This window comes from Propithecus coquereli, unplaced genomic scaffold, assembly GCF_000956105.1.
Source record: "Propithecus coquereli isolate 6110/MARCELLA unplaced genomic scaffold, Pcoq_1.0 Scaffold18, whole genome shotgun sequence".
Lineage (NCBI taxonomy): Eukaryota > Metazoa > Chordata > Mammalia > Primates > Indriidae > Propithecus > Propithecus coquereli.
In genome coordinates, this window is record NW_012142745.1 from 427,750 (window position 1) to 440,028 (window position 12,279).

General features: G+C 53.6%; 1 protein-coding gene across 1 annotated transcript in view; it reads left to right on the plus strand.

The window, feature by feature from the left end:
* Positions 1–10,009, plus strand: part of PNKD (paroxysmal nonkinesigenic dyskinesia) — a 20,837-nt gene extending 10,828 nt beyond the window's left edge. The window contains exons 2-9 of the mRNA XM_012642542.1: positions 3,799–3,914; positions 4,027–4,139; positions 4,719–4,777; positions 5,463–5,555; positions 5,885–6,048; positions 6,707–6,793; positions 7,687–7,802; positions 8,006–10,009. Of these exons, the coding sequence (XP_012497996.1) occupies positions 3,799–3,914; positions 4,027–4,139; positions 4,719–4,777; positions 5,463–5,555; positions 5,885–6,048; positions 6,707–6,793; positions 7,687–7,802; positions 8,006–8,179 (922 nt within the window). The 3' untranslated portion in view covers positions 8,180–10,009. The remainder of the gene's footprint in view (positions 1–3,798; positions 3,915–4,026; positions 4,140–4,718; positions 4,778–5,462; positions 5,556–5,884; positions 6,049–6,706; positions 6,794–7,686; positions 7,803–8,005) is intronic.
* The last annotated feature ends 2,270 nt before the right edge of the window (positions 10,010–12,279 follow it).

Below are 12,279 nucleotides of genomic sequence, written 5' to 3' on the forward strand. Positions count from 1 at the left end.
GTGGCATTGCCATGTTATAGATGAGGAACCTTATCTGTAAGACCCATGACACGTCCAAGGTCACAGAGCTGGGAGGGGCTGTGATTAGAGCCCCAATCTTTCTGTTGCCAGAGCCTGTACTCCTTCCATAAGCCCTGTAGGAAGAAGTAAAGACAGGATCGAGACTCAGGCTTGGGTGCAAGGTGGTGTTGGGCAGAGAGGAAAGGGTGATTTTATTTAATTTTATTTTTTAACTTTTCATTTTGAAATAATTTCAGACTTACCAAAATAGTACAAAGAATTCCCATATACCGGCTGAGGCAGGAGGATTACTTGAGGTCAGGAGTTCGAGACCTGCCTAAGCAAGAGTGAGACCTCATCTCTACAAAAAAATAGAAAAATTAGCCAGGCATGGTGGCCCGCACCTGTAGTCCCAGCTTGAGAGGCTGAGGCAGGGGGACCCCTTGAGCCCAGAAGTCTGAGGTTACAGTGAGCTTCGATCCCACTGTAAGCATGAGGCAACAGAGTGAGCCTGGCAGATAGAGCGAGAGAGATGCTGTCTCAAAAAAATTTTTTTCATTAAAAAAAAAAAAAGGAAGCTGGGCGCCGTGGCTCATGCCTGTAATCCTAGCACTCTGGGAGGCTGAGGTGGGAGGATCGCTTGAGGTCAGGAGTTCGAGACCAGGCTGAGCAAGAGTGAGACCCCCGTTTCTACTAAAAATAGAAAAATAAGCCAAGCAACTAAAAATAGAAACAAGAAATTAGCCAGGTGTGGTGGCAGGTGCCTGCAGTCCCAGCTACTCTGGAGGCTGAGGCAGGAGGATCGCTTAAGCCCAGGAGTTTGAGGTTGCTGTGAGCTAGGCTACCATGGTACTCTAGCCCAGGCAACAGAGTGAGACTCTGTCTCACAAAAAAAAAAAAAAAGAGGCAAATGATATATGTCATTTATGTCATTACTGTGAAGATTTAATTTGATCGTTGGCTGAAGGTGGAGTCGGGCCAGGTTTCTCCACTTCCTCTGTAATTAGTGGCTATCTTGTTAAGGAGCTACTTTGAGACTATGCAAATGTCCTCTTTCTCATCATACTTGGGTGATTTAACCGGGGCACCCAGGTGTTAGATTGTGCTCTTGTGCGTTAGGTACTCCCAGTGTTATTTGTGTATTCGGACCAGGATGAGAGAAGGGGAGCTAAGACGGTCAGGGAAGGCTTCTTGGAGCAGGAGGCTTGGACAAGGGGCAGAATCTGGAGGAGCAGAGGGAAGGATATTCCAGGTAAGGGGCCTGCCCAGGAGATGGCACCAAGGCAGGGATGCTCAGGCCTCCGGTGCGCTCCCACCATTGCTCCTGGTCCCCCAGGGCCCCCCACCTACGTGCTCTGCACCATCTCAGCCTCAGAACCACAGGGGCTTGGTGATCAGGCAGCCAACACATGGCCCACCTGAGCTCAGCCGTTTCCCCAACCCAGGCAAAGGGAGGGTCTTTGCTGAGGAACCTTCAGGGAAGGCTCACAAAACCTCCTCAAGCTCCCCGCTCCCCTAGAATGGATGTGCCAGGACGGTAGTGAGCTGGTCTGCTTTAGTCACCGTATCTCCAGCGCCTACAGGCTGTCAGGCCTCGGTAAATGCTTGTGAAGGAATGAATGAGGGAGAAAGTGCCCCTCTCCTCAAGATGGTGGAAATTCCCCTTTTGTCTGACACCTGCCACCCCACCTCCAGTCTGCTGTAGTCCACCCTCTCTCCGAGAATAGTCTCAAATGATTAAATGGACGCTTCAGGTGCGCTGTGGGGTAGTTTTGTAACCCTTAATATAGCTTTAAGCATATATGTCTATTTTTCATTTATTTTTAAAATCAGTTTCTGCCTCTTTTTTTGCATTTGCATTTGCATTTCCTTTTCAACCAACATTGTTTATGCCTGTTGATGTTTAAAAAAAAAAGAAAAAGAAATAAAAGCAACCTAAGTATCCAACAATACGGGACTTTTTTTGTGTGTAGTTGTGGTCGTGGGGGGAAAATAATCTTATTGCTGAACCACAAGATTCCTTTAGAGTTTCTTTCTTTCTGTTTCTTTTCTCCTCCCTCTCAATCTCTCTTTCTTTGAGTACAGAAGCATTGCATGTACTTGAAGACATTACCTAATAATCAGAAAATACAGATAAGCAAAAGAACCATTAAGGATTACTGGTATTTTCATCACTGAGAACCACTCTCAAAAACTCAGTGTCTTTTCCACGTAGATGTAGACAAATCTTTTCTTTTCTTTTCTCTTTTCTTTTCTTCTCTTCTCTTTTCTTTCTTTCTTTTTTTTTTTTTTTTTTTCCTAAGAAAGGGTCTATGGGCTGGGCACAGTGGCTCATGCCTGTAATCCCGCACTTTGGGAGGTTAAGGCAGGAGGATCCCTTGAGGCCAGGAGTTCAAGACCAGCCTGGGCAATATAGTGAGACCCCATCTCTACAAAAAATTTTTAAAAATTAGCTGAGTGTGGTGATGTGCACCTGTAGGATAAATGCAGCATAAATGGGTGGATAACGTGTGGCTGAGGGAGTGGTGACAAGAGTCAAAAATGATGCTGCAGTATTCCTGGCTCATTGTGTTTCTTAGAACGCCGCTGTCTTCTTTATGAGAGACCTTCAGGAACGATTCACAGCCTCCTCAAGTTCCCCACGCCTGTAGAATGGATTTGCCAGGATGTGTCCTCTCGAGGCAAATTCTAGATTGAGCTGAAAGCTTAGCCTCTCGGGTCAGAGATGTGCACTTACCTTGCACTCACTTTGAGTCCTGTTGAACTTTCACACCTGGTGGGTTCCCAGAGCTCTGTGCTCATGGGGCGTTGCAGATGCTGTACGTGGATGGGAGGCAAGGGACGGAGCACACGCATATTTTGTGTATCTCCTGCTCGCATGCATGTCCCACTGTCTTATCAGACTCCACTTACAAGACACAAGGTCAAGATAAAGCATGAAGAATTGCAAGGTGGTGACAGCAGAGCGTTAAACCAATTGTGGGGCCCTTCTGAGCGAGGGGCCCTGTGTGACTTCCCCGGTCGCACACCCGTGCAGCCGGCTCTGCATACTGGCATTCTGTATTTGGAGGACTCTGTCACTCACAGGTCCCCTCTGTTCTCTATGCCCCCTTTCACCATGTAGCCTGGTATGGCCTGGAATGATGGCCAGGGCAGGGCAGATGGTCTAGTCTCACCTCTCACTGCTTCCTCTACTAAGCAGCTAAACAGAACTTTCTAGTTTCCTCAAACAAGTCCTGCTGTTCTGCTGCCTCTGCCTATGGTTTCCTCTATCCCAGTGGTTCTCAAAGGTGTAGTCCCTGGACCAGCAGCAGCGTCACCTGGTAGTTGTTGGAAATGCAAATTCCCAAGCCCCACCCCAGACCTGGGAGGGGGCCCAGGAATGTGGTCCTTAACAGGCCCCGCAGACGACTGGGATGCCTGCTAAAGTTTGACTTTTCTTGAAATATTAATATTTTCCTTACCTCATTTCAGCCTCCTATCTCCTACTCCCCCTTCTCTGTAAATGTGACTTCATCAGGGGGCTCAGCCTCGGGCTAGATTAAACCCCTCCCTCTCCGAGTCTCTTCTGTGAATTCCGCAGTTCACGTCTCCCCTGGCAGTCTGCAGGTTCTGAGCATGTCTGTCTTGTTCTCCGTCTTGTCCTGAGTCCTGAGCAGGGCAAATGGTAGGCACGCACTAAGCAAGGGTGCAATTGTATTGACTCGGGGGTGGCCACGGGAGTAGAGATGTGGGCCTGCAGGCACCACGGAGGGCTCCAGAAGAGCTGGGGGGCTGACCGTGGACCATCCCCTGTAGGTACAGCCTGTACACCCGCACCTGGCTTGGGTACCTCTTCTACCGGCAGCAGCTGCGCAGGGCTCGGAATCGCTACCCCAAAGGCCACTCCAAAGCCCAGCCCCGCCTCTTCAATGGTGAGCTTGGGCTGCCCTGGCCGGCATGCCCCACACTGTGCCCCCCGCTCCCACTTGCTTCCTTCATGTGCCCCCTGCCCGTCACCCACCCACAGCCGTCTCTGCCCCCCAGGAGTGAAGGTGCTTCCCATCCCCGTCCTCTCGGACAACTACAGCTACCTCATCATTGACACCCAGGCCCGGCTGGCTGTGGCTGTGGACCCTTCAGACCCTCGGGCTGTGCAGGTGAGGGGGGCATGGGGACGTGGGCGGGGGGGTGCCTGGGGTCACCGCTGGGGACTGGCATCTTCCCCTTGCTAGAGAGGGGCTGGCCCTGGTCCCTCTGCCTGTGGAATATGCCCCCTCCATGTTCACACCAGCTTATACACAGCCCAGGGGAGGGCAGCATCCAGGGCATGGCTGGGCCAAGGGGGGAGGCGGGAGAGCCAGAGGGCTGGGGTGCTGGCCCAGGACTGTGGGTCTAGGGTCTCTGGCTGGCTCTCATGCCTTTAGGCCTCTTCCTGACCCGCTGGTATCTGGCTCTCTCATCTTTCCCTGCCATTCCTTATCACTCTGCGTCCATGCCCTCTGCGGGTCTCCCACTTCCCTCTCCCACTTCCCCCACTTCCACATGCCCCATGCTGGGTCTCAGCTGCTGCCCCCAGTCCTTTCCCAGCTCTCTCCTCTCTAGGTCCATCCCCACCCCTACTTCTTCTCTCCCGGTTCTCCTCCCCTCTCCGCCAGCACCCATACCCCAGGCTCTTTCTGCTCCACACCGCCCCCTGCATCTTGCTCCCCCAGGCTCAGACTTCCTCTCTCCCCCAGGCTTCCATTGAAAAGGAGGGCGTCACCTTGGTTGCCATTCTCTGCACCCACAAGCACTGGTAAGGGGCTTGGGGCGGGGGGACTGGATGCAGACACCTTCGCTGGCCCATCCATGCCCCAGCTGGGCTTGTCGGGCTGGGAGTCTGGAAGACTAGATGGGCGGGCACCCACCTTCCTCATGACATCACCTGGGCACCAGCAGAGTCAGAGAGGAGGGGGTGGTCTCCCACCACCCGCCTCTCACCACTCCGCTTCTCAGGAGTCAGAAGCCCCAGAGAAGGGCAGGCAGTCACTTTCTTTCATTTCATGGGCAGGTATTAGACACTTACTATGCACTGGGCAAGGGCAAAACTTATTAGGATCTTTTCTATAGAGGAAATTATAGGTCCAGTAGGGGAGACTGCCCTGTATAGGAGTATATAAAAATTACAAATATTTAGGTGGCAGTTGGCACAGGGTACCGAGGGTGGGGGCACCAGGCGAGTGTGATCAGATCCACTTGGGTGAATTAGAGGATGATGAGCCTGAGCTGAGAGAGTCCAGAAAGATCAGTTGGCATTGGCCAGGTTGAGGTTATTGAGGGTGGTGACATTCTGGGCTTGAACAAAGGCCGAGAGGGGTAGAGAGCTTGGCTCAGTCTAGAAGCCACAGCCCAGGGCTTAAAGGCCTGGAGATGCTGTGGGGAAGAGGGAGGCTCAGGCACAGTTGCCCCTCGAAGCCTCCTACCTGTCTGCTGCCCTGCAGGGACCACAGCGGAGGGAACCGCGACCTCAGCCGGCGGCACCGGGACTGTCGGGTGTATGGGAGCCCTCAGGACGGCATCCCCTACCTCACCCAGTAAGTCCCTGACCCCGGCACGGGGGGCCTGTGGCCCTTGCCCTCACCCCCAGCCTTGCAGGGGTGTCGGCAGGTGTATCTTTGCTGATGCCCTGCCTGGCCCTTAGAGAGCAGATCCCAGCCCATCTCCATCTGAAGACTGACACTGGGCCCCCTGACTGATCCAGCCATCCTCTCCAAAAGAGGACCTGATGGGCCTGGATCTGAGACCCTGGCACCAGGGTGCCTTCTCTCTGGTGTGGCAGCAAATCACCAGCCCCATGGGCCTGGGGTGTGGGCAGCATGGAGCAGGCTCTAGTACCTTCTCTCCCCTACTGCCTTGTCCCCAGTCCCCTGTGTCATCAAGATGTGGTCAGCGTGGGACGGCTTCAGATCCGGGCTCTGGCCACCCCTGGCCACACACAAGGCCATCTGGTCTACCTACTGGATGGGGAGCCTTACAAGGGTCCCTCTTGCCTCTTCTCAGGGGACCTGCTCTTCCTCTCTGGCTGTGGTGAGTTCCCACAAAAGAGGGAAGAGTCGGGAGTGGAGGGGAGGGATGGACAGAAGCCCGGGCAGCCACAGTCCCATGGAACGCCCTGGAGCACTGGTTCCAGCACAGACGCTGCCTTGGCAGTTACTCCATCTGCGTTACCCGGATCTTGTTCTGTATGCTTAAGATTTCGCAGTGGTGATGGGCAGGAGATGATGCCTGTGGCTGAGTAAAGTCCTCGCAGGGCATTTGTTTCCACTGGGCGGAGCCTGGTTCTCTGACACAGTGACTGGCAGGACATGGTTAGGAAAAGTTGAGAACCCCTATGTGAGAGGACCATCCCGCGGGTGGCTGAGGATCATGTCCCAGGCTGCATGGAGTCCCAGAGAAGCGCCCTGTGGAAAAGGGCAGCCCTGCGTCTACAGGGCGTGGGGCCGTGAGAGCTCGGCCTGAAGGTTCTGCAGCCCTCTCCACTCAGATGTCACTGTGTGCAATGGAGGCTTCAGATGGGCTTGGTCGGGGTGACCAGTTAGGCCCAGCTCCCATTGGGAAGGAGGGGTGGGCCTGGCAGGGCCATGGTTGAGGGGCGTGCACAAGCTGTTCCCCACCCCTCTCCATGTGCCTTATACCGTAGCGCGTTATCCTTGCACCTTGTGACATACTCCCTTGACCCACCCAGGACGGACCTTTGAGGGCACCGCAGAGACAATGCTAAGCTCGCTGGACACTGTGCTGGGGCTGGGGGATGACACCCTGCTGTGGCCTGGTGAGGCACCCCTTCCCCACTTCTCTCCACCTCCCAGCCCCATGCTTGGCCGGGGGCCTCTCCCAACCTCACTCCCCTACAGCCCAGGCCGACCCAGTTCCTGGCCCAGAGGTGACACAGGTCTACCTCTGGCTGCTCCTGGGAGCCACCTCTAGGGATGGGGGGGAAGAGTTCCAGCCTCCCTTCTCTCTGGAGTGCTGGCTCTTTAACGCCTCTGCTTCTCGGACCACTGACGCCTGCCAGCTAGCCTTTGGCCTCTTGGGAGCCCTGCACGCCCCAGAGCGTCCCAGAGAGATGGCTAATTGTTCATAGCCAGAGCCTGGAACAGAAAACAGCTTTTGCTTATCTGGGGGAAAGTCAGTAAATCCACTCTGCATGTAACCATTGCCTTGTAGTTTATAAAAACATTCACAAGTATCTCAGTTAATCCTCATAAAATTCATTCATTCATTCACTCAACAAATACATTATGTGCATCTAACGTATGCCAGGGTCTCTTCTAGGAATCGGGAACACAGCAGTGACATCTGTGTCCATTGGCATTATTGTTTTCCCTGTTTGCCAAATGAGAAAATTGTGGCTCAGAGAGGCGTGGTGACCTGACTGAGGTCACACACTGGGCACTGGGCAGGGGCAGAGCCAGGGATGGAATGCAGGCTTCCCAGCTCCGAGTCCGGTAGCTTTTCCCCTGAACCACTGCTGCCTCTTCCCTTGTGGCTGACTTGTGCCCGCAGTTAGAGAAGCAGGTAGGGGTGGTTGGGGTTTTCCTGGAAGCGCTGCCCTCCTCCCTGGTTGTCCAGTACTCGTGGGCCTGGGCCAGGGTTGGGGAGGACTCCTGACCACACCACCAATCTGTCTCTACTCTGGGTCTCGGCCCCCACGGCCACTGTCAGGTCACGAGTACGCGGAGGAGAACCTGGGCTTTGCAGGCGTGGTGGAGCCCGAGAACCTGGCCCGGGAGAGGAAGATGCAGTGGGTGCAGAGGCAGCGGATGGAGCGCAAAAGCACGGTGCGGGACCCGGGGCCCAGGAGGGCGGCATGCACACTCAGCCCCAGCAGGAACTGACCCCCTCCCCAGAGCTCTGACTGGGACACGGGCCTTCAAGTCAACTCTTGAACCCCAGGACGGGGTGGGGGCTGGGAGTAGACTTCCATGTCTTGGGTTCATTTGCCATCTTCTCTCCACCAAACCTGGTGCCTCTCGCTCTGCAGTGCCCGTCCACCCTGGGAGAGGAGCGCTCCTACAACCCGTTCCTGAGGACCCACTGCCTGGCACTGCAGGAGGCTCTGGGCCCAGGCCCAGACCCCACTGGGGACGATGGCTGCTCCCGGGCCCAGCTCCTGGAAGAGCTCCGCCGGCTGAAGGACATGCACAAGAGCAAGTGATGCCCCCGCCCAGCCCACCCCCGCCGTGGGGAGGCCACCCATCGCCTGCACCTCACTGTCCTTCTCATTGCTAGCTCCACCACCTCCATCGGCGCCCGCAGTGGGCATCATTCCTCCACACTGGTCGGGGGAGGGGAAGGACAAGGCGATGAGACCTGGAGACAGAGAGGAAAGGGCTGGTCTGAGACTCGGAGACCCCACACGGTGAGGCTGAGCCATCAAGGACGTGAGGAAAAAGGGCCTGGGGACATCTCCAGAGCCTACTGACTGGAGGGTCCGGCAGGACATGGAGCTGCTATTAGCTCCTCCTTCGGGGACGCCTCATCCCGCTGTAGCCCGGAACCCTCAGCGCAGCAGGAGCCATGCCCAGGTTGAGTCTACTCTCCTCCTCCCCCATCCAGGATTGGGGAAGAAACTCGGCCCCTCGGAGAGCCAAAGGTGTGGTGCCTTGGAAAAGTGGGCTCTCCGAGGTACGACCAGACTAGTTTCCTGAGACTCTGCCCTCCTCCCCACGCCTCCCTGCCCCCGCCCCACCCCACCCCTGCGAAGGCATTTTTCAGACTGAGCCATTCCTAAGAACACTGAAAGGGCTGGAAGTCTGGCTGTCTGGCCAATCTCTGCTTCAGTGCCCCCCTCCAGCCTGGAAGAGGGAAGGTCCTGCTTGCCAAGGAAATCTCCACTCTAGGCTGAGGAGATACCAGAGCTGGGATGTGGAGCCCAACAGTCTTGCAGGTCACACGCTTTCCCTGTACATCTGGCCTGGTCCTGCCCATAGGCCTCTGCGCCTGTCCTTGGCCCACAGGGCCACCCCCTCCCAGGGGAGAGAGAGCCATGGTCTGCCACAGTCTGCCCTGGCCGCTGCAGTTTTCTCACTTTGGCCCTTGTTCTCAGCCCTTCTGCCTGCATTCTTCTCTATAGCTTGCTCTCTTCTGCTTTATCCTAAGCCTCTTTCTTCTTTGAGTTAGCAAGATTTATAATACGTTGTAACCCTGATACTCATGTGGCCTTTTGCAGTTTGCCGAGAACATTCCCATGTGATTTCCCATTTGGTCCTCAGCCCCATCCTGGCTGGGAGGAGGGGCTCTGTGCAGCAGAGTGCGGGGATCAGCGGTCTGCCAGCAGACGCTCACACGTGGCTGCTCTGGGGCTCCAGGCCTGGGGCCTTCCCGTCTGCTTACCCTGCCTCCAGCTCTGCTTCTCCTCTAGTCTTGGGTCCAGGTCCCTTGGGGGCCACAGTGAGGAACCCTACGGTCCTCAAGCAGGCGCACCATGGCTCAGCCAGGAGCCTTCTCTTCCCATGTGGAACCAGCATTTCCTCGGGCTCTGCTTGCCTCTGGTTCCCTCCAAGATGCCCCCTGCCTTCAGTTTCCCTCGTCATCTGGCCTCTGCCACCCTCTCCAGCCACGGCCTCTGGTACACTCTAGCAATACCACCAGACTAGTAGAGTCTCCCACCCCACAAGCCTTGCAGTTTCATGCCTCTGTGCCTTCACTCATGCTGTTTCTTTAGACTGGAATGTCTTCCCCTGCTCCTGCCTTGTCTGCCTGGCAAACACCTGTTCATTTCTCATGATGCCCTCAAAGGGCCCCTCCTCCAGGAAGGCAACCCCCCTGCCCCTCCCCTCAAAGTGCTACCTCTGCACTTTGTAAATGCTTCTCATGTGGCACTTAATACACTGTATTTTACTTGTTTACATGTTTGTCTCCCCTTCTAGACTGTGAATCCTTAAGGGCATGGACTGTATCTTATGCATCTCTGTATTTCTGCGCCTAGCACGGTGCCTGGCACATAGTAGGCGCTCAATAAATGTTGAATGAATGAATGATTTAACCAAGGCTTGATCACTCAATCACTTGTCTTGACTGCTGCGTGAGTGAAAATAGCAGAGAAACTTCTTGCTATTTTCTCGTCTTGGTTCTGGGCCCTCTAATTTGGGTTTCTTGACTTTCAGGGGTTTTGGTCAGGAACGATGCCCTAAATATATTACTTCACTTCCCATGCGTGTTTGTTCAGGGTTTGCAATTTACTTGTCTCAGTGTTGGCTGAAGCTTGAGATGCACAGGTGTACCATTGGCCGCAGGGGGGTGATTATATGTGATCACAGCATGTGCCCTTGAAGTCCTATGAAGTCATAGTACGTGAAGGGCATGGCGCTAGCCTGTCTTTAATGCCTCTCTAAAAAGAAAGAGCCAGGCTCCAGGTCCACACCTTAGTTGGCAACTATCTCTAGTTAAACTTTAACAACATAGTTTTGTTTTCATTGTATTTTTCTTTGGGGTCAATATTTATTTTTGACAAGTGAGACTGGTTTTCAGTTCATGAAAGTAATTAGAGATATTTATTGAAATAGGAAAGTACAAAGTAAAGGTGACATTTGGCTATGGCAAAACTCTTGAAAGTGGCCCTGGAAGCCACTGGTTCAGCTCTATACATCCTTGGGGCCAGCCCGGGGCACAGTTTTCCCACCCCTGGCCACAGTTCAGCCTCCCCTCTTAGGCACTCCTTACCCCAGGCTGGGGACCTTGACTGTCCTTGATCACCGCTGCTCCTGAGCTGGGGTCGGAGGAATGGGCCGTGGTCTTCACGTTCCGGAAGGGCAGTTCTGTGTGTTCTGTGATGTGCTTGGGTCACTGCTAACTTGGGCTGACGAGCTCCAAGACTAGGCCCTGGACTATGCAGTTCACTCTGGGTGTGCCCAGCTTCGAGGAGCACTTGGTGACGGTTCTCTGGAGCATTTTCCCAGGGCCTTGTGTGATCCTTCCACTGGGCCATCTGTCCCAAATGATGAGCACATGAGTCCCCTAGGGCTGGCAATGGCCAGTACCAGTCAGACCACATGAATTTTGCTTGGGGGACAGCAGCTATTACTGGCCTTAGAGACCTTGGTTCCAGTCCCAGCTCTGTCATTCTGCATCCAAGTGACCTTGGGCAAGTCATTTCCCTGACTTCAGTTTCTTCGCCTTCCAATGGAGAGGACAACCACTGGCCACAATGGCCACAACCATAAATGAATCAGAACCCTTTTAGACGCAAATGACAAATGCTCAACATAAAGCAGCTTAAAACAAAAGGAAAATTTATCAGCTCATGAAGTTGAGAAGTGTGGGATTATGTCATGGTGGCTTCAGGCATGGCTGAATCCAAGGATTCAAAGGGAATGAATCTTCATTCCACTCTGCTTTCTTCTGTATCATCGTTCTCTGCCAGGCTTTCTCCCTGCAGTGCAAAGATGATCTCTAGAAGTTCCAGCCTTACAGGCAGTATACTAGTTCAACAAACTACCTCCAGTAGTTCCAGGGCTTGAGTTTCATTAGTCCAGCTTGGGTCATGTGCCCAATCCTGAGCCAATCATAGGAGTCAGAGAAATGGGCTTCTCTGATGGAAGGGGAGTGTTAGACCCAACTGAACTACTTTGGACTGAAAGTAGGGAGGGGGGGTCCCCAAATACATAGGGTGCCTGATACCAGAAATGATGCAAGACAGCAAAATCATAAACTTTCAACAATTCCACTTATTGGAGGCTATTAGGAGGGTCAGATGAGAAAAGGCATACGAAGTCACATTGAAAAATGCTACATCAGATTTCTGGCACAGTGATTAATTATATAGAGGAAATGGAGGCGGACAAATGGCCTCAAAGGTATTTGAATAATACGCAGTTTTTAAAATAACCAGCAAACAGTTTGGGTTTGTTTCATATTTTTCCTGGATCCCAGGCTGTCTCTCTTCAGGGGAAAAAAGAAGAAAGGGAGGGGGCTAAGTGGGCAGCCTTCCTCAGTCCAGGGAAGAACAGATCAAGGGGAAGTTGTAGAAATGAACGGGCAAACCCTGTGAGTGCATGTGTGTATAGGCGTGTTGGGGGTGAACTTAGTCCTCCAAAGCCCTGCCCACAGATGGAGCCTTTAAAAGCAGGTGGGAACCCAACACCAATGGTATGTAAATACACTAGCCTCAGGCCAAATGCTGGACAGGGTGGTATAAATAGAGAGCACTTGAAGTTGGACTCATCAGGATACAAATTTAGGTTCTGCTCTGATTGGCTACATGTAACACTGGACAAGTGACTTGGTATCACTTGAACCTCATTCTAGGGTGGGTGG